The following is a 22,711-nucleotide window of genomic DNA, read 5'->3' on the forward strand; positions in this document are numbered from 1 at the left end:
CTGAGGCTGCTCTCTGAAGCCCGTGAGCCACAACTGCTGAGCCTACATGCCACAGCTGCTGAAGCCCACACACCTGGAGCCCGTGCACCGCAACGAAGAGTGGCCCCTGCTCACTGCAACTGGGGAAAGCCCGTGCGCAGCACCAAAGACCCAACACAGCCAAAAATTAATTAATTTTAAAAAACAATACAGTGCCCCCAAAAAGAAAAAATGGTACAGTTCAAAATAGACAACAGTGTGGAGGGAAAGACTGAAGTAGGAATTAGAGCATTTTGGTCCTAGACAAAATGCCATCACCTTCTGTTTGACCCTGGTCAAAACATTTATCATTTCTATATCTGTTTTTTCACCTGAAAAATTAAAATAATACCTGTTCTATTTTATCTCAGTGTTTTATCAAAGGATAAAATGAAACTAGAAAGCAAGGCATGGAGCAGGGATATATGAAGCAGGCTGCAGTAGGGAAATCCTAGCTATTTTCTGTAGCAGTATACACGTCCTACACTTTCAGTTGGATAGCGTGATGTGTGATGATTGATAATGGAATAGGAAATCAACAGAACTACAATGCATGTACTTCAGGGGATTTGGAGATAGTTTATTATATTTTTGATGTTCAGCTAACAGATATGCTGAATGATGGTAGACCCTCTCCCATTTGGTTGGCTATGAGACATGAGTCTTTTACACTTTCTTGTATAGCTTTTTGAAGTTTTATTAGTGACACTTTATAAGTTCTACATGACATAAAATATTTCAAGAAATACAAGATTATGAACAGGCCCTGAAATACGCTCAGGCTACTTAGAATTGAAGTATCACTCAGTAGAACTTCTTTGATCCATTGACGCAGTTTCTTAAGATTCGCTGAAGCAGGAACAAGTCAGGCCCAGTGAAATACAGTAAAAAATTATAAGCCCTTGAACATTCTTGTCTTAGTCAATTTGGACCGCTATAACAGAATACCAGAGACTAGATGGCTCATAAGCAACAGAAATTTCTTTCTCACAGTTTTGAAGTCTGGAAAGTCCAAAATCAAAGCACTGACTCTTTGTCCAATGAAAGCTCACTTTCTGGTTCATAAACAGCACCTTTAGCTGTACCCTCACATGGTACAGCTAAAGACCTTATTGGGGTCTTTTTTATAAGAGCACTAATCCCTTTCATGAGGGCTCTGCTCTCATGACCTAATCACCTCCCAAAGGCCCCACCTCCTAATACCATCCCCTTGGGGGTTAGGACTCCAACATAGGAATTTTAGGGGAACACAACATTCAGACCACAGAGATTCTCTTCACACCGCAAGTGTGAGAGGAAGAAAAGGAGGATGCTGCATAACTGCTGAATGCTAGGAAACTAGAGCAGTAGACCTACCAGTTTACAGTAATCATATTATAATTAGACATAGAAATATTGATAAGTAAATTAGGTATCCAGTAAGATGACTATACACAGTAACAGGGGTATGTGTAATAGCAGATCTTGACCAAAGACATTAAATGTTGAACCACAGAGAAATATTACTGTTAATATAGTGTAAGAAAAAGACCATGCTATTTTTTAGTTGTACTTTATTATAAAGTCAATAACATAAGTACACATAGGTTTTAATAATAACAAACCTTGTATTATTTTCAAATGCAAAGGGCACAGAATTGAAATATCTTATTTCCTCCATTCTTCCTCCTATAAAGATAAAGATCTCCTGAGGAAAACCACATTATTTTTTTATAATTGTTTAAGGCCAGAACATACACAGAAGCACTGAACTTACTATATAAATCAAGAAAGAGGGTCAGTTATGAAAACACTTTGAGAATTTTTTTAATTGTGTAAAGTCTAGAATCCCAAATTACAGGTGATAGTAGGTAAATTTAGAAGTATTTTGATGGATATAGGAAGGAAAGGAAATTGCATTTCCTTTAAGCAAATGTAGTTGCCACCTCTGTGTTCTCAGCACCATGTCCATTGCTCTGCTGTACCACTTAGCACATAGCAGTAATTTCTTGTTGGCCTCCAAAAATTCAGACCCCCAGGAGCGGGGCAGTGTTTTTGTATTCCCAGGGGCTGCTGTAGTGCACTCCTCTAAGAGTCATGAAAGGATAGGGATGAGACTTAAAATTGTGAGTTTTAAACTTATTAGTTAGGTTAGAGCTAAGTTTAAAACATACAAAGTTAAATTAGTACAAGGAAGAGAAAATGACTAAGTGAAGAAATCCAGTTACCTAGTTGCAACATCATTCTCTAACCATGGCCTCTATGAAAATGATTTAGAAACCTTTGAACTGTTAGAAGCATAGAGCTTGAAGGAATTTTAGAAATCATCTATTATAACCTATTTTACAGGGAAATTATCTGTATAGTCTTACACAAATAGGTATTTGTGGAGGGCTGGGGAGGGGAAAGAATGCAAGACCTTGATCGCAGCTTGTTTGTAGTTTGTAGTATCTGAGAAACTAGGTCTTTATGAATATTTCTGCAGATTTTTTTTATGGCTGTCTTCACAGAATTAGAGGTGCTAAAGGTAAAGTAGGGTGTTAATTTGCCTCCTTGAAATCCAGTCAGATGGCTTTCGTATAGAAAATTTCCCTTTAGACAACAGAAACAAGTATTCATAATTGTTTGGGGTTTATTTTTGTCATCTTCATCCGTTTAGGCCATTTTAATCTTTCCTGAAAGGCATCCTTAATGCCTGGAAAAATAAACAGATAAATATTCAGGCAGTTACCTTTGGTTATTTTTTACTAGTTAAATAAATTCCCTTTTTTAAAAAGGAAAATAATACATGTTTAGCATAGCATAAAACTTAGAAAATACAGTTTGGCAAAAAGAGTAAGGTAAATACCCAAACCCTACCGTCCCTTATAACTGTTGCTTATATCAGCCTCTGTGCTTCTAACGCATACTCACCCACTCAGGACTTGAGGTGAAATTGTAGTTGTGTATCTGGCAAGTACAAAAACATAGGGAGTCAGAAAATGCCATTAAATAATTAAACCCAGTTTTACTTTCCATTCGTAGTAGCAAAAACCAATGAAATGTTAAGAGGACAATTTTGAAAAGCAAATCAGGCAAAGATCATGGGACGTGATTTTTACGTGTTGATTCATTCATCCCTGACCCATCTACTAAAGTTAAACCTCCAGTCCATTGAGCACTCTTCTTTTCACAGCTTCAGAGTTTCTCTTTGTTCTTTCAACAGTCTTTTATTTGAGGTAAATAAATGTTCTGAGTGCTATGAAAAGAAGTCCAAACTATATACTGAAAAATAGTAGTCAAACCCACAAAAATCTAAGTGTTAGACACAGCTACACTTCCATCTGAAAACAGTAATTGGTACTAAGGAACCTGCATCACTGCAAGGGTGGGCTGTAAGCAGGTCTTCTCCCTCAATTACATCCCCCGGTTCTTACCACCATCAAGTTCTGCAGGGAGAGAGCCCCAGTTATCATCGAGCTGTTCTTCACTTAGAACATGTGAATGAAATAGTACATGAATATAAAGATCAGAGACCTAAAATTTTTTGTAGGCGCTGTTTCAAATTCATGCTTCATGAAACCAAGGTTGGTAACTAAAAAAGAAAGTGACATCCTTTTGTATATTCATTTTATTGCTTTATAAATGTTTTTCTTCCAATTAATAATATATTGTGCACAATTTTCTATCATGATAATTATACATAATTTCAGTGGCTGAATTCTCTTTCTTTAAATGAATACACCATAATTCATTTAAACAACTATTGTTGCATAATTCCACTATCATATGTTTTTCAGTATTTTAAGCAACACTTCAGTACACGTCTGGCTACCCTTACTCAGTTTGTTCCGTGGGAACAAATATCTTGAGGTACGGTGGGATAGTTGAACAAGCAATAAAAGAAACATCACTTTCTAATTTGCCTTTTTCCTCTTATTTCTTCCTTAATTAGTAGTGAAGTTGAATATATAGTTCTCCTTTTTGTGAATTTTCTGTAATGGCCATTTGCCCATTTTTCTGTTGGATTATTCATTTTTAATTGATTTTATGGGGACTCTTTGAATATTAACTCCTATCACTTTTTTGTGAGCAGTTTTATTGAGGTATAATTGACATATAATAAACTGCATATATTTTAACTGTACACCCTGATAAGTCAAGACATATTTATATACTTGTGAGACCATCACCTCAGTCAAGATAGTGAACACATCCATCATCCCCCAGAGTTACTTTGTACTCCTTGGTCATCTCTCCCTACCTCCCCCTCCTGCCAGACAAACACTATGAATTAATTTGCATTCTCTAGAATTGTATATGAGTGCAACAGTGTATATACCACGTACTTTTTTTGATCTGTCTTCTTTCATAATTACTTTGAAGTTAATCTGTGTTTTCGAGTTTATCAATAGTTCCTTTTTATTTCTGAGTATTATTTTATTGTATTGATATATCACAGTTTGTTTTTCCATTCACCTATTGATGGGCATTTGGGTTTTATCCAGTTTTTAGCTATTACAAATAAAGATGCTGTGAATATTCATTTACAAGTGTTTGTATAAACATATGCTTTTATTTCTCTTGAATAAATGCCTAAAAATGGAAGAGCTGGACCCCAGCGCAGACATATGTTTAAGAAGCTTCCAGATTGTTCTCTAAAGTGGTTGTGCTGCTTAACCTTCCCACCACTAGTCTGTATTTCAGTATCTTCATATCCTTGCTAAATATGAAATGGCCAGTCTTTTAAATTTTAGCCCTTGTAATAGGTATGCTGTGCTATTTCATTGTGGTTTTAATTTGCTTATCCTTAATGACTAATGACGTTAAGCACCTTTTCATGTGCTTATTTACCATCCATGTATCTTCTTCACTGAATCATGTGTTCACATCTCTTGCCCATTTGTAAAACTGGCTTGTTTGCTTTCTGATTATTGAATTTTGAGAGTTAGGTTTCTTATATACAAGTGATGCTCTATTAGGTATATGATTTGCAAATATTTCTCCCAGCCTTTGACTTTTCTTCTAATTGTCTTAAGAGTTTGAAAAAACAGACATTTGAAATTTTTATGAAGTCCAAAATTGTCAATTTTTTCTTTTATGGATTTTTAAATTATATAATTGTATAATCAAGAAAATACTATTTTAAATGATTACTTTTTATTTTTTTCTCCTTTGTACTTACAGGCATTTAAAAATTTTCAAATTCATTTATTTAAGTGATCAAATGAGATAATGTATGTGAAAGCATCCTAAACATCATAAAGTACAATACAGGTGCTAATACCCTTGTTGTCGTCGTCATCATCATCATCAAAAACATTCACCCTTTGAGCCATCTATTCCACTCTGGGGTATTAAATCCAAAGAAAGGATTCTTTTAAAAAATAAATTATGAAAGTACTTACGCATAGCCTATAATGAGTGAAAACAGAAAACATTGTAAATATTTAGCAATAGGAGAATACATAAATAAACTATGGCGCTTCCTTAGATGAGACATTGTAAAGCATTTATAAATGGTAATTACATAGTTGTAGAAATATGCAAAAACTTACATTTAAATTGAAAAACTGTTCAATTGTGTTTACACTATGATATCTTACATAAAATGTGTATATGAATAAAGATAGAGGTATGAAGATATGAAAACAGTTTTAAGGAAATGGGTTTGTGAATAATTATTGTTATTGTTTTTGTGTTTTCTTTAATTCTATTATATTATGCCTTTGATTTTTTTATATTGTGTTTCCTGTATGCATCTCTTCAAAGTTAGAGTCCCCTTCCAATTTGTTATGTTTACCAGACCAAGATACTGCATGACCTTCAAGGCTCAATTATACTACCTGACATGAAGTTATCTATGAAATTATTATATTTCCTTTTTTATGGTTTACAGTATTTAATAATTTCACATTTTGTTCATCATGTTGTATTATTATTACCCAGTATTTAAAATGTATTATGTACTTTCTGATCATTCCTTTAATGCTACAATTTCATGGCTTAATTATTTCATTATGCTTTTGCTGTGATGATTTGAACTAATTATGGACTAATTTTTCCAGTTGCCCAGCAGGAGGCTGAAATGTTCAAACGCTACAATGGAACATTTCCATTGCCTGGAATACACCAAAGTCAAGATGCTTTATGCACCTGCCCTAGACTGCCTCATCAGGGCTCTTTTCAGATTGATGGCTATGTCCACACTGAAAATTCTTCAATGAAGATGCAGCAAGTGAAACAGAGGATTGATTCTGTCACAGTATGTTTACTTATTTTATGCAGTTGAGAAGTTGGAAACTTTAAAACCATTTCAGTTCTGTTTTACATTGCCATGCCAATAAATATTAACTGAACGAAGCAGTTACTTAAAACTAGGCTTTCTTATTACTTTTATAGTTCCTTTTTGGTACTTGTTCTAAAATCACTAACTGCAGTAAACAAACTGAACTTAGGATAATCTATTAGGCTTTCCTGACTTGATATCTCTGTAAAGATCAGCCCAGGACTTGTTTCTCTATTTTAAAATATATGTGTGTATATGTGTGTATATGCATATATACAACATGCAGACACGCACACACAGCAAATACCAACCTGGGAAAATGTCTACATAAAATATATAAGTGGAACAGCCTTCTTAATATGCAAGAACTAAATAATAAAGAAAATAGTGAGACTTCAACAAAGAAATGGATAAAAGAAATAAACATGTACTTTCAAAAAGAGTAGGTACACATGTCTCATAAGCGTATTTTAAAGTTCTATCTCACTTCAGAGAAAAGTAGTGCCACAGAAACCAGATATTGCCTGTAAAACTGGAAAATAGATGATGAAAATCAGGAGGAGGATGCTTGGTTAAAAGTCGTGTGGTATTCTGTTGGTGGTAAATTACTATACAGTGTTTCTCAAAGATAAGTGGTAAAATGTATTGAGAAGCTTGAACATCCTTAAAAATACTTAGGCTCTTTGACCCTAATGGTTCTTTTAGTGAGAATTAGCCTGAGCACCTTGAAGACAGGGACTTTGCCGGCTTGTCGTGTTCCCCCTTGTGGCACAGTGCCTGGCATTTAATAAATATCATCCTTTCCCCTCCTCCTTTGATAGGGATATTGACCAGTTTTAAACCCAACGTAGGAGGAACTACATTGAGACACCATTTAGTTCTGACTGTACTTTCTTCCTCTCTCCTTTCCTTTCTTTAGAAAGTTAAGAGAGTGTGGGGTATACCAGAGTGCAGATCACTCAGACAACGGGTTCAACTTTAGTTGGAATATGGGGGAAATTTTTTTATATTTATCAATATAAATTTTAGAATAATATGACTCTAAATTAATATTTCAGTGTTGTAAGACTTTATATTTTAACATTTTAAAATAATTGAATAATGAATGTGTTCCAGACTTTAAAAGGAAGTATGAATAGATAAATGGAGTTCTAAAAATTAGAGAAAAATATTTATTCACTAGGAAAAAATAATGGCCCTTGTCTAAAACCTTGCATTGCAAAATGATTTCATCTACAGACTAAAGAGCAACTCACAGATAGATATATAAAAACAAGTTTCCTACAATCTGTCAATCTTTATACTGTAAAACTTAACATCCTGGAATCACCTTGGGCTTGTAGCTTTTCTCCTGCATCATCTTTTATAGCTGTCATCCTCAGATAAATGAAAGGAAAGTAGATGTAAAAGAAAAATAAAATCAGAAAAATATTTTTTAAGATATGAAATCAAAGGCAAGTGGAAAGTAAATTGATAATTTATTATAAGAGAAAACCTTGTTTCTCATAGAATAATTGATTTATTTGTCTTTTACTAAACTTTTCCTTTTAAAAATTATGCTTTGGGATTGTGGTAGATTGAGGCTGCCTTTGGAAATGAAAGCTTTGTCTATTTGCTGTGGTTTTTTGAAAAACCATATATTTCCCGTGTAAAGAGAATTCTCTGAACTTTTTTTTCAAATGCTATCTGCAGTGTATTTTCTCTGAGAATGTATGTAGCATATATGGGAATCAAAACAAAATGTCATCTTTGTTCCCACGGAAGCTCTACTCTTTATGTTTTGCAAGCATTTAGGTTGACTAGATTCTCATCTTTTGTCACAATGCCTTTTCTGTTGTTTCCTGAGCTGTCTTTTGGTAGACCCTAAATTCCTTTTCCTGTTAGGTTTGTTACTTAGTCTAAAAGGCTCTGTCACTGGTCTTCTATGTAGAAGTCTAATAGAGAAGACTATATTGCTTCTATATTGTAGAAGACTGTATCCCTGGAGATACTCCTTTCTTTGTAACCACAAAAGGAATGCTTTTCTGATAAAATACAGTTCAAGTTTAGGGTGTGATTTGTGTGTGTGTGAATTGCATAATAAATTCAGTTCCTCAGGTACTTCATAGGTGTTTACTCATGAATGAGAAAAGGATGCCAAAAATAGACAACTTTCTGTTCTTGGTAGCTTTATCATTTACTCATAATAAAACTCGTTTAACTGTTTCGTACTTAACAGAGCCGACTTTGTGCTACCGCTGCAGCAATACCTAAAAGGCTCTGCAATCCAGATAAGACCTCACAGGTAGACTACTTATCTTGAGAGCAGTGACACAACTCTTTCTAAGGTTTCAAACCCAGAAATTTGGTCTTATTAGTATATCCAGAGCTGCTCAGAATCTGGGGTACCTCGTAATAGTAAACAGTTCCACAAAAAGTTGATTTATAAACTTAAACATCTGGAGGTATACCTCTCCAGCTGCTTGAGCACTCAAGACCACTCGCCCTTTTAAAAATTAACCTGATATCTGGGTCAGTGATCACAGAGCTGATTGTTAAGCAGAGTCATAGGAATAGGGATTGAATGGGTTTTTTAATGTTTTATGCCAATTTTGAAAAAAAAAAGATTAATTTTCTCTACCCCACAGGAGATTTCACCATATAATAATTGGTGATAATTAACATCTGTTTAATTATGAGTAGAAACTGACATAATGAATTCCTGGTACTGTGCTAAGTGTTTTACGTGTTCACTGTATTTAATCCTCAAAACCATCCTATAATGTGGATGCTAGTATTATCCGCATTTTACAGAAGATGATGTTGAGGCTTACAGAGATCAAGCAGTATTGCCAAGGTCACACAGATGGAAACATTGGAGCTGAGATTCAGTCCAGGCAATCAGAATCTCATGCCCACAGTCAGTTTTACTGTCTCCTTTTAGTGATTGAAATTACTAATATCCTTTAGACGTAGTCTATGTACCTTAGAAATTTCGGATTAAAAAAAAAAAAGGACACTCTTCTTTTTCAGTTCTTTTTTTCTAAACTCCACATTGATTGTTACCATTTTTTCCTAGTGCTGTACTAGGCTGATGATATATGCTGGTTAACCTTAATTGGATTAGAATATTATTTGTGTCTCCCTAGCAGCAAATTTACAAGTCATCTATCTATTTTGTGTTGCCTTTGACTAATTTCTTTTTCAAAAGTGACTTTTTCTTGGCCTTATCCTATGAGTTGTAGGCAGTCCCCTTCTGTAGCTCCTCCAGTCGTATCCTTTACTCCTCAGAAGTGTTTACTATTAGATTTCCTCTGAAGTAAATTGTTAATTTGAGAATTATATGTATGAGTATTCTTATTTATAGAGATAATTATAGACTGCAGTTCAGAGTGTGTCTTGTAGATATGTTAGTGTCCCAGTACAGAATTTTAGTGTTTATGCTAAGTTTACTGAGGAGACAAATTTTTCTTGAGGCAGTTACATGTGGGCCCTCCAGAGTCTTGTTTGTCAGTGCGTTTTGCTTTGGCAAACCAAAATCATGTTATTGAGTCTCTTTAATTTATGCTCTTTCCAGCTCATTGGAACAGTGGAGTGACACCTGCAGGTGACAGATTAAAAAACTCCCTCCCAAATGTTGATTTTGGTTATTGAGATTAATATCTGAATGTGTTAAAAAGAGTTGACATTTTATTAAATGAAATTATGAGTAGTTCCTTACTTATTTTATCCTATTTCTTTTAGGAGGTGATACGAGCCTGTGCTGCAAAGGTGAGTGGTTTTTGTTGTTGTTGTTTTAGAATTTTATTTTATTTATTTTTTTTATACAGCAAGTTCTTATTAGTCATCCATTTTATTCATATTAGTGTATACATGTCAATCCCAATCTCCCAATTCATCCCACACCCCTCCCCCACTTTCCCCCCTTGGTGTCCGTACGTTTGTTCTCTACATCTGCGTCTCTTTCTGCCCTGCAGACCCGTTCATCTGTATGATTTTTCTAGGTTCCACATATATGCGTTAATATACGATATTTGTTTTTCTCTTTCTGACTTACTTCACTGTGTATGACAGTCTCTAGAGTGAGTGGTTTTTATTACCAGGAAGATAACTTTAGTTTTCATTGTGATGCACCAAAGAATTGAAATGTACCGTTCATCGTTGTGATAGAACTTTTACAAAGTTCATCTGGTACATATCTTCTGCATTTGAGCTCGGATTTATCAAGGAATCGTAATACGGGCACCTGAGAATTCAGCAAGTAGCTTCATATTTCTCAAGATTTAAAAAATATTGAGTGATTGGGATATACTTTGAGTAAAGGGCCAGCAAGATCATTTCCTTCTCTGAGAAAAATATTATATGATACTTTATAGGTAAGAGACAGCAATACAGTTCCAATGGGTGAATGCTGAGTAAAGTGTATAAGCCTTGAAATGAATGTAAGCCACACATAAATGGCAATGATATATTGTGCTGATAATGCTCTGGATCATTTATACCGTGTTTCATACTTCCTTTCCCATTTAACTGTATAACGATCCTGAGAGACAGATTAGATATTATTGTTATTCCAATTTTAGAAGAGAGGAAACTGAGACTGAGAGAGGTTAAGTGATGTGCCCAGGACCCCAAAGTTGGTCTGAAAATGGAGGTATACAAAAATGCCCTTGATTATTAATCAATTTCAACTAAATTGTATCTGGGATGCTATCAACACAACAGCTTTCTTCCTTCTACAAGCAAGGTTATTTTATGTACAACCTTTAACTCAAGAAAATAATTTTTATTTAAAGAGCTGGAATAACACCACATGTTTGTCCTTCCCTCTTATTTTCTTCTGTCTGTTCCCAAAATTCAGTTGAATAATTAGACATCCGTTTATTTATCAAATATGATTATATACGTCACAAAGTGAAAGGTGAGACCTCCAGAAGGAAAAGAATTAAAGTGGTATTAGTATTATTAGTATATTCAAAGACTGCTTTATATAATGTCAGTGCAGTGGAAATACTGTTTTTACTCAGTAGACACCTCCTACCATGTGGCAGGTGCTTGGAATATAGAAGTAAGTAGGCTATTGTCTCGTTCCACATGGGGCATCTTATGGAGGAAATGTGTCAGAAAACACTGGGCTTATCCCATCACTGAGCTGTCCAGTATCAGTCAGGACCCATCACTTTTTTACCTAATTATCACAAGTCAACAGGAAATAGAATATAGACAAGGGGAAGGAAGATGGGGAGAAAGGAGAACAAGCTGTATTCTGACTTAGGCTGCAGATGTTCAGGAAACTCGTTCCTGATAGCAATGATTGGTGTAATGATTGTAGCTCGAAGATTACTAAATCTTCTTAAGTATGTATAGAATATAAAACTGGAGTCAAAAAAGTAGTTTATCCTCTTGATTAGCAGTTCAGAGCTATTTCTCTTTATTTTAACACATGTATTATGTACCCCTCTTTTGTAATGCTGTCTGAATGTCCAAAGTGTAAAGTGTTCTGCACATATTTGGCAAAAGGCTTTATGGAGAACGTCCTCTGCTATTCTGGGAACTTCCTGAGGGTGGAGGTTCATGTCACTCATCTTTGTATTCCTAGTACTTAACAAAAGTAGAATGAATAGTCATTGAAAATATGACATTTTTGGAAATTAATCAAGGTCTAGAAAGATTAATCTACTAGTATCTTTAGTTATTTTTTTATGACAGTTTTATTGAGATATAATACACATACCATAATATTCACCCTTTTAAAGGGTACAGTTTATTGGTTTTTATTATATACACAGAGTTGTGCAACCATCACTACCATCTGGAGTTCTTTCATTCCCTCCAAAAAGAAACCCCGTATCTCTTAGCAATCATTCTCCATTTCTGGGTAGGGACATGCACACACACACACACAAAACACTCAGACTCCTGCTAACCACTAATACACTCTCTGTCTCTATAGATTTGCCTGTTCTGGACATTTTATATAAATGGAATCATAGAATATGTGATCGTTTGTTACTGGCTTCTGCAGATTAGAATAATGTTTTCATGGGTCCTCCATTTGTAGCATGTATGAGTACTACTTTTTATTGTCAAGTAAGATTCCATTGTATAAATATATTGCATTTTGTTTATCCATTCATCAGTTTACGGACATCTGTGTTGTTTATACTTTTTAGCAATTAAGAAGAATGCTACTATGAACATGCGTGTACAAGTTTTTGTGTGGGCATATGTTTTTATTTCTCTGGGGTATATATCTAAGAGTGGAATTGTTGGGTCATATGGTAACTCTATGCTTAACATTTTGGAAAACTACCAAACTGTTTTCCAAAGTGGCTGCACCATTTTAGAATCCCACTAGCAGTGGTTCCAGTTCCTCCTCATCCTTGTCAACACTTGCTGTTTTCTGTTTTTTTTTTATAGCCATCCTAGTGGGTGGGCAGTGGCATTTCATTGTGATTTTGACTTGCATTTTCTTAATGACTAAAGGTGTTGAGTATTTTTGTTGTGCTGTTTTTATGTCTTCCTTGGAGAAGTGTCTATTCAACTCCTTTACCTGTTCTTTAAAAAAAGATTTATTTTTATTGTTCACCTTAAGAGTTCTTTATAATTCTGGATACAAGTCTCTTGTCAGATAGATGATCTGCAAATGTTTTATCCCATTTTGTGGGTTGTCCTTTTAATTCTTTGACGGTATTCTTTAAAACAAAAAGGCTTTAATTTTTATGAAATTAAGTTAATCTATTTTTTTCTTTTGTCACTTGTGCTTTTGATGTAATATATAAGAAACCATTGCCTAACCCAATGTTCCAGAGATTTACTTCTCTTTTCTAGGATCTTTATATTTTTAACTCGTATTTAGGTCTGTGATTATTTTGAGTTATTTTTTTTAATATGATGTGATGTAGAGGTCTAATTTTATTCCATTTGCATATGGCTGTCTAGTTGTCCCAGCACCATTTATTGAAAAGAGTTTTCTTTCCCCATTGAATGGTCTTTACATTGTTGTTAAAAGACTTTACTCTTAAAAGCAGAATATATTTATGTCATTTCTCATCTGTTACATCCAGGATAATAAATTTTTACCAGGTGCCTTAGTTTTTTCTTCCCTAAATCCCATCTAGATTTTTATATTGTTGAAGATTTATTCCTTTTTTTTCCATTAACAGCCTTTAAACAAATATTTATTGAATGCATACCAACTGTGTGTACACGTGTGTGTGTGTGTGTGTGCGTGTGTGTGTGTGAGAGAGAGAGACCATGTGCGCACATGGAGAATACAACAGTGAATAAGAACATTCTATTGTAGGGAGACAAATAACAAAAAAGGAAATAAGATGATTGCAGCAAGAAGTGATGTGAAGAAAATAAAGTAGGCCCATGGGACAAAGAATGACTGGGGGAAGTTATACTCTAAAGGATGATCATGGAAGTCCTCTCTGAGAGAAATACTTGACAAGGAGCTAGTCCTGTCCTGCAAAAGTCCTCATCTAGGAATAAAAGTGGCATGCTGGAGGAGCAGAAAGAACACCACTAAGCTTAAGTGGGATAGTGAGCAAGCAAGGAGGAACAGTGTTTCCTGACAAGTTGGAGAGAAAATCAGGAGATCAGGCATGCCTTTTAAAGGGCCTTGTAAGCATGGTAATGTAGGGGAGGAAAAACTTTACCTTCTACCCTTCTAGTTTCTGTGGCTAGTCTAAGGATTAAATTGGCATAGACAGATTAACCGGAGAAAAGATACAATTTTAATTACATACATACATGAGCTCCACGAAGTTATGGTATTCCAAAGGCTGCCAGGTGACTGAGGCTTATATACCATCCTGAGCCTAGAAAAGGGATGGAGAGATCTGGGGCTTCAGAGGCAGAATGCAATTCAAGGGAAGGTGAGAGGAGGAACTGGTTAGTAGACAAGGTTACCCTGCCATGCAGATAAGTCTCTCAGGTGAAACAGTTGTCCCTGATGATAGCTCTTTTCCTGGTATAGTCGATCCCCTTTCTAGTGTATTGGGTTGGTCAAAAAGTTCGTTCGGATTTTTCCATAGCATCTTAGGAAAAACCCGAACAAACTTTTCTTTTTTTTTTTGAGAAAGGCCAGTGAACATTTTTTTTTTTTTTTTAACACAACTAACTCAATTTATTTATTTATTTTTGGCTGCATTGGGTCTTTGTTGCTGTGCACAGGCTTTCTCTAGTTACGTCGAGCAGGGGCTACTCTTCGTTGCGGTACACGGACTTCACATTACAGTGGCTTCTCTTGCTGCAGAGCATGGCCTCTAGGTGTGCGGGTTTTAGTAGTTGTGGCATTCGGGCTCAGTAGTTGTGGCTCACGGGCTCTAGAGCACAGCCTCAGTAGTTGTGGCACATGAGCTTAGTTGCTACGTGGCATGTGGGATCTTCCCAGACCAGGGCTCAAACCCGTGTGCCCTGCATTGGCAGGCGGATTCTTAACCACTGCACCACCAGGGAAGTCCCCCGAGCGAACTTTTTGGCCAGCCCAGTATATTTCCCTTACAAAAGGGTAACTTGCACTCTGTTTTCAGAACTCCTGTGTCTAAAGTTTCTCAAAGTAATCCTTATGCCAAAGAGACATATTTTGGGGTGGCATATTCTGCTATCCTTCTGTAAGGAGTTTAGGATGTTGATTTAATTAGAGAAACAAGTGATTAAGATGTTAAGCTAGAGAGAATGTGAGAATAGATTTTAAAAGGAGAGTAAGGTTCTCAGTTCAAGAAAGAGGAGATTGTGGCCTGGACTAGGATGGTATTAAAAGATAAACTGAGGCATATTAAACATTTTAAGAGGGTTTTTGGAGCAAAAAATGATTCGAATTGGGCAGGGCCAAGGCAGAAATCATTAGAAGCATTTCACCAACAGGAGCTGGGGAAAGACTTCTATAGAGAAAAGGCAGAAGCAAAACAAGGAAATTATTGATAGGCTATAGTTTAAAGCCTAGTTGGCTGTTGTGATTAGTTGTCCTTAGGTTTCAATTTTGCAACCTTGAAGTATTTACAGGCTTAGATTTTGTGGTCATAGGCTACCCTGGCATTAGTGCCACCTCAGTCTAATGGTCCCCTTGATTAATTAGCTTAACAATGATAATAATGAAAATGCAAGCAATGGACAGATTTGGGATATATTTTGGAAGTAGATTCAACAAAACTTGGTGATGGATTAGATGTGGTGTAAGAGAAAGAAATTAGAAATAACTTCTATGTTGCTGCTTTCAGCAGCTGTGTAGATGGTAGCAGTGCTTTTTAATGAGGTGAGGAATACTGGAGTGGAGTTTTCAATATGACTATAGCTGAGAAGTAGGCAATTGGATATATGAGTCTTAAGCTCAGGGGAGAAGTCAAGGCTAAAGTCCTTTTTGTTCTAAACTGTCAGATTTGGTAAGATCACCTCAGCAGAGATTATAGCTAAATACCTGAGGTCCTGGTCCAGGAGAGGGTATGTCAGAAAATCCCAGAGGAAGTATTTTAGGAAAGAGGAGTGATAAACAGTCACATGCTACTGCGAGAAAGAGTAAAATGAGGACAGAAAACAGGCACGGTGGTGTCCTCTGGTTACCTAGATGAGTGCTGTTTCAGTAAGTGGCTGAGACAAAAGCACAGTGGAAGTGAGTTGAAGACAGAATGGGAGAATATAAAGCAGAGACTGTGTAGGCCATTCTTTTAAGACATTTTAACTGGGGAGCAGAGAAGCAGCAACTGGAGGGGAACATTAGATGGACAATATTAAAGCATATTTATTTGCTGATGGGAATAATTCAATGGTGATGGAGAAGTTGATAATGTCCCATGGAGGTGGTAATTGCTGGACTCAAGTCCTAGAAAATGTGAAAGGGGATGTAGTCCTAAATACCAATGGAGAAACTAGCCTTCAGAGAAGGGCGTTTTCATCCTTTCTGATAGGCACATAGGTAGAAAGTATGGGTAGATGCTCAGATACAGATTTGATGATGGGAAGATAAAAGAGTTCTCATCTGATTACTTCTCAGATAGTAGTTGGTATTAGAAGTCTGTTACATTGCTCTGAATTGCAGTAGCCCTGGACTACTTACACATAAATTTATAATTTACAAATTTCCTTGCACTTTCCTTTGTTTAGGAGTGGACTGAAACATGCCAGAAATGGTATGAGTCTATTTCCATTAAGCTTTGTATGATTCCTCACAAATGGAATTAGTCTGTTTTTCTCATGTTCTCAGACATATTTATTCATACCTGGCATGTTATATAATTGGGCTTATTCTGCCTTAAATTGTAATTAATTTTGCCTGTCTTTTCCAGAATTAAATTATGAATTCCCTCAGGGAGGAACAACGCTTTTCTTTCTTCCCTCTCCCTCCCCCTCCTCCCCTCTCTCCCTTCCATCTTTCCTTCTTTTTAAGTTTTACATGGTATTGCTTCCACCTCTAATCTTTACACGTCTGAATTTCCACACGCCTCTGTAAGCTTCTGTAAGCCAGGGGACTTTCTCTTTTTTTTTTCAATTATTGATATCATCTACCCTAAATCAATATAAATGTAACCAAGCTAAAGCTTATTGAAGAATGCTATAAAGGTGAAGTAATGATCTGTATTATAGTTTAAACTATCTTGGAACATATTATTCACTGAAAAATAAAAAGGTTTAAAAAAATAGAGACTCCAATGAAAATAAGTTTTTAAAACTCCTTAAAAAAAAAGTATTTTGACAGTATTTGGAAGACTGGCTTGGCTGTAGGAGTAGTACAAGCTATAATAGGCCACGAAAAGAAATTATGGACTTCTGTTACTGGATATCTTAGAAAACAGGAAGAACCCTTGTTTTAGGAAAAACCAGTTTTCCTCCTGTCTCCCTCACTCTCACACTCCTACCACACTCCGACATTTCTGACATCAGAGGTGGCGGGGTTTCCCTCATCAAGCAGTTCTGAGACACCAGCTGAGTGAACTGCAACTTAATTCTGACACTGTCTACCTGAAGATAGCATCAAATCCTACAAATTAAAGGCTCAGTCGCACAAGCCTGCCCCCCTCACCCCCCTTCAGGCGCCAGTTGCGAGTCCAGGTTACTTGTGCTTCTGACCAATCAGCTATAAATTGAGATTCCACCCACCCCCTCCTTGGGTTTGATTGATTTGCTGAAGCAGCTCACAGGACTCAAGAAAACAGTTTACTTGCTATCTATCAGGTTATTACAAAATGATATGATAAAGGATGGACGTCCAGGTGGAAGAAATGCATAGAGCAAGGCATGTGAGAGGGGGCGTGGTCCTTCCTTGCCCTCCTCTGGGTGTGACATTCTCCCAGCACGTCCCTGTGCTCACCATCCTGGAAGCTCTGCGAACCCCATATTGTCGGGATTTTTATGGTGACTTCAGGTAGGCATGGTTAGTTATTAACTCCATTTCCAGCCCCTCTCTCCCCCCCTGGAAAATGGAGAGTGGGCCTGAAAATTCTAAGCTTCTCATCATTTCTTGGTCTTTCTGGTGATCAGTCCCATCTAGAAGCCCACCAAGAGTCACTTCCCTAGAACAAAAGACATTCCTATCACCTAGGAAATTCCAAGAGATTTTGGAGCTCAGCTTCAGGAACTAGAGTCAAAGATAAAATATGAGGACAAGAGATGCTCCCAGTGCTCTTATCACTTAGGAAACCACAAGGGTTTCAGGAGCTCTGTGCCAGGAACCGGGGGCAGAGACCTATATGTATATATTCTTCTCTATTATTTCACACTCCTGTTTCCAGATTTAAATGGGAGTATTAAACCATGTAAATTAATGAGTTTCTTATTTTTAAGCCCATTATTCTGTAATTCTTATCATCAAAAAGTTACTTACATTTGAGAAGTCTTGATTGCAAATACCACCTTAAATTTGGGTAAGGTTTTAAAACGTGCACTATTTTCGTATGTATTAATGCATTTGACTTCTGTGTAGCTCTTATGAGTGCTACACCAGCCACTTACTAAAGAAAGGTAGACGAAACCTGTTCCTTACCCTCAAGAGGATTACAGTCTGATGGATGATAACTAACAATGTAAGTAATCGTACTGAAGTGTTACCAGTGCCATAGTACTAGAAGATGTGGGGATAGTGGAGAGACAAAGGAGGGGGAGGTAAGTTCTATTGGGAGAGTCTGAAAGGCTTTTCGTACATGATATAATACTTGAGGGAAAGCTTGGAGAAGGAGTTGGTATCCACAAGGAAGATGGAGCCAGGAAGGAAGCCCATTCCAGGAAACAGGAACAGCATGAACTAAGTCACAGAGACATGCAACAACCTGGCATGTCTGGGGAGCTGTATGCAGTTTGTTGTAGCTGGAACATAGGAGATGGAGCAGTAAGGTGGGAAAGCTAGGTAGTTGTTATAATATAGAAAGCTTTGTATGCCATACTAAAAAGTATGGATTTTATCCAGTGGAACAGTTGATGATGGGTTTTAAACAGAAGTGTTGCTCAATAAAATTAGCATTTTAGAAAAATCATCCTGGTAGTAGTATAGAAGAAGAATTATTGAAGAGACGAGATAGGAAAACAAATCAGGAGACTATTGCAGCAGTAACACTAACTGGTGGAGTGGCATCAGATGCCAGAGCACCTGATTGACTTAATGAGTGACTCTGTGTGAAGCATGAGGAAGCAGTCCAAGGTGATGCCCATCTGTCTGGCTGGGGAAGCTGGGGGGCTGGTGATATCTTTCCCTGAGGAAGTGAACAGCAGGGGAAAGGTTAGTTTGGTTTTGAACTTAACCAATCAGAAGAGTCTTATTGGGTTGGCCAAAAGTTCACGTTTTTCCATAAGATCGTGTGGAAAAACCCAGACGAACTTTTTGGCCAGCCCAATATGTTGAAGCATCATCAGCATAAAAGGCAGATGAAGCAGTGAAAACAAACATTACTGCCCGGGGTAACCATGTGTTGTGAGGGAAGACGAGGGCCCAGTGGGTCTAGCAAACAACACTCATAGGCAGTGGCAGGATCACCAACAGAAAAATGGTTTCCCAGAAACAGGAGAGTTATTGACAATGTCATCTATCTCAGAGGCCTCAATGAATCAGCTAAATTTGATCATTTGAAGTCCACGATGACTTTAACTTCAGTTTTAGTGTTCTGATGGATAAGAGCTTTGTTGTAGCTGCTTGAAAGTGAATGGTTGAGGTATATGGATAGCAGTTATGTGCTATTTTTCAAGAAATTTAACTTTCAGTGAAGCATAAGGAAATTATGGAATCACAGTGAGAATTTGTTTTCTATTTTTATACTAAAGTAGAAAGATTTATGCTTATAGCCTTTAGACAAACAGCCAGTAGAGAATTTGGAAGAGTTTTAAGGATATCCCCACGGGGACAGCTGGAGGGATTAATCTTGAATGGAAGGGTACCTCTTTCTCTGACATTAGGAGAAACAGAAAGGTAGGTGCAAGAGATATGTTTTTAGAAGTGAGGATTTCGGGGGGTCCAGCACCAAATTTTCTCTCTGGAGTAAGGAAATACACTAAGAGAGAAAGGAGGTAAAGGTTTGTTATTGCAAGATGCATCGAGGTAAATTGGCTTTCCCTAAGGCATATTACTGCTGGATAAGTGGTTTGAATCAGGACTAGATCTTAATTTTGAGCTTCTCACAGAGGAATATATCAGTAATCTTTGAACTACCAGTCCTTGGTATATGTATCAAGGGCTCAAAAAATCTTGATTAAATATTACAAAGTAAAACTTTGTTATGACTGATCCCAATTAGAATTTTAGTTTAGTTAATGCAGCATTGGTGAACTGATTTGGGGGAGATTTTCTAGCACGTTACCTCACTGTAAAAATTTCTCTTTAATAGTAACAGTGTTTCTTTCTAATCCCTCACTTCACTGTCCCAACTTGCAAGGAAAATATCTGGAGCCTAGAGATAATGTTGTATTTCTCTTTATGACACCATAGCCAACTCATTTCTTAGGTTTTACTAACCTAGATATCACAGAAATGTAAGCTGCTTTTAGAACTTATATTATGAGATGTTAAGAGACCTACTTCAGATAACTTGAATCTCACTTTGGCTCAGGTTTTCTGTTTAACTTGTGTAATATTGGGATTTTAATTTTTACAACACACATATAACTTGCAACAAAACATTTCCTACATACTGTCTGGGTTTTTGAACTGTCTTCAAATTAAAGTATTATTTGCGTTGTTGTTCAAATTTAGTTCAAAAAATAGACAGTTGTGTGGAGGACGTGGGACAAATTTGTTAACATACGCATACAGACAGTATTAATAGCTTTTCCGTTATCATTTGAAACCATTTGAAGTGTCTTCACAAGTTGAAACTTTAAAAACAGTTCTTCAGGTGAATATAGCATATAAAGTTAGCTGAAATGTTTAGACTCGTAAGTGTATATGGAAATCAGTGTTATATATCTCCCAATGGTTTTACAATTTAGTCACTAAAAGGTAAACTATTGATGGCCTGTTTAGCTTTGTGCATTCAATTTTAGGTTAGAGCAGTGACTTTTTTAACATGAAAATTAACCCCCTCCTAGAGAATTAGTATTTGCATATTTTACACAAAACTGTTTATACCCAGAAAGAGTAGGCAAAACAGTTTTGTGATTAACTTGGCAGTTCTAGGTGTTTTTTTTTTCTTTTTCTCTATTATGAATTTCATTAAATTTTTATGCTTTTCTTTTTACACAGTATGGAGGTATTAAACTGACTTTGGCAGACTGTGGTTTTTGCATGAAGCAAGCAGAAAAGTGTGTTGTAAAAAGAGGATAGATTGTTGTAGGGTAGACTATCTTAGCCAACCTTTCTGTTGTTGTAAAATTATTAAGCAATTCTTTTCCACAGCATATATTTCAAAAATAGATATTGCTTCACTGTATTTAATGGTTGTTATTATTTTTCTTCCTTTAAATGAAGTAGTGAATATGTGTAAGCTAGCTTTGAAAATACGTGGAGTTGTAATTTCAAATCACTATAATAATTAACAATTATTTGAGTCAGCCTTAGAAACTGACTCATCTGCTCTGTTAGGTTGCCACTTATCACTTCATGGACATTCGAATAGTCTCTAAGAAATGTGTCCTTGGGCTTCCCTGATGGTGCAGTGGTTGAGAGTCCGCCTGCCTATGCAGGGGACACGGGTTCGTGCCCCGGTCCGGGAAGATCCCACATGCCGCGGAGCGGCTGGGCCCGTGAGCCATGGCCGCTGAGCCTGCACGTCCGGAGCCTGTGCTCCGCAACGGGAGAGGCCACAACAGTGAAAGGCCCGCATAGCACACACACACACACACACACACAAAGAAATGTGTCCAGAAAGAGCAAATTATAAAAATGCTTAGGGAAAACATGTAACTGTAGATTATAGTTGGGGTTTTTTAACAGTATTTTACTTAAAAAGAGTGACAAGTCTTTCCGTTTGAGTGGAGGCATTTAAGTATCCTCTTGTAGTTTTCTTGGTATCCATTTTTGTTTTAACACAAGTAAATGAAGGCAGATTGTGTGTGTGTGTGTGTGTGTGTGTGTGTGTGTGGTGTCCAGCATACACCTGTTCTTTTGCACCAGATTTCAAAATGCTTTGTTTGACACGTAGGATAAAAATTTTTAAGAACACAGAAGTAAAACTGAAAAATGATTCTAAAAAGAGAAGTGGATTAAATAGTTAAGTGATAAATATGTCATTTTGTATATAGTACTTCCATTTAAAAGCATAGCATTCTGAAAAATTTACTGCATCTTCTTACTGCATTACATATTTTTAATTACCCTTATTTGTAGTGATGTTAATGATAACTAATATTTATATAGCACTTGATTTGTATAGCACTTTAGGTTCCCTTTACCAGCATACTTTGTTTAATCTATTTCATATTTAATATGTTATTTAGTGCTTTATGGTTAGCCTATGTGAATAGCACTTTGTAATACCAGTTCATTGTTACTGCTCTTCATGTACATTTCCTTTGAAGCATACGTACTATTTTTATTATCTCCATTTAAAGATGGAAAATGAAGTTCAATGATGTTAGGTGATTGCATTGTTACTTTAGCTGTTGTATCAATACAGTCAACTTTAATTTTGGTCAATGTTTAATAATGGCTCCTTACAGAATTTTTCTAGCTGGATAATTTTTCTTAGCATTGGTGTAGTATTTGACCCCATCTAACTACTTTGAAAAATATTTTTATTTTTTATAAGATGATACCACAACAGTTTAGGAACCTTAGAACTATATTATCATCTGGTCTTAATTGACTTTTTCACCAAATTATCTTTCCTTCAAGAGAAAAACTTAATCTAAGATATACCATTTACTATCACTGTTTGAAAGAAGGGAAGCATTTACAAAAATTATGTAAATAATGAGTCAGATAAAGGGCATGTAACCACAACCCAGTACTACTGTATACAGAACACCAAAAGGGAATTTTTAAATACTAATACAGTAGAAGTCCTCTGTGTAGTTTTGATTATTGCAAAAAAAGAGAGAGAAAGG

General features: G+C 36.2%; 1 protein-coding gene across 1 annotated transcript in view; it reads left to right on the forward strand.

Annotated features, from left to right (window-relative positions):
• The window catches only part of AHI1 (Abelson helper integration site 1), a 195,445-nt gene that overhangs the window by 66,811 nt on the left and 105,923 nt on the right, over positions 1 to 22,711 (forward strand). Inside the window, exons 18-19 of the mRNA XM_007452996.1 lie at positions 6,045 to 6,241; positions 9,989 to 10,015. Coding sequence (XP_007453058.1) covers positions 6,045 to 6,241; positions 9,989 to 10,015 — 224 coding nt within the window. The remainder of the gene's footprint in view (positions 1 to 6,044; positions 6,242 to 9,988; positions 10,016 to 22,711) is intronic.

The sequence above is a fragment of the Lipotes vexillifer genome, unplaced genomic scaffold, assembly GCF_000442215.2.
Source record: "Lipotes vexillifer unplaced genomic scaffold, Lipotes_vexillifer_v1.1 scaffold155, whole genome shotgun sequence".
Lineage (NCBI taxonomy): Eukaryota > Metazoa > Chordata > Mammalia > Artiodactyla > Lipotidae > Lipotes > Lipotes vexillifer.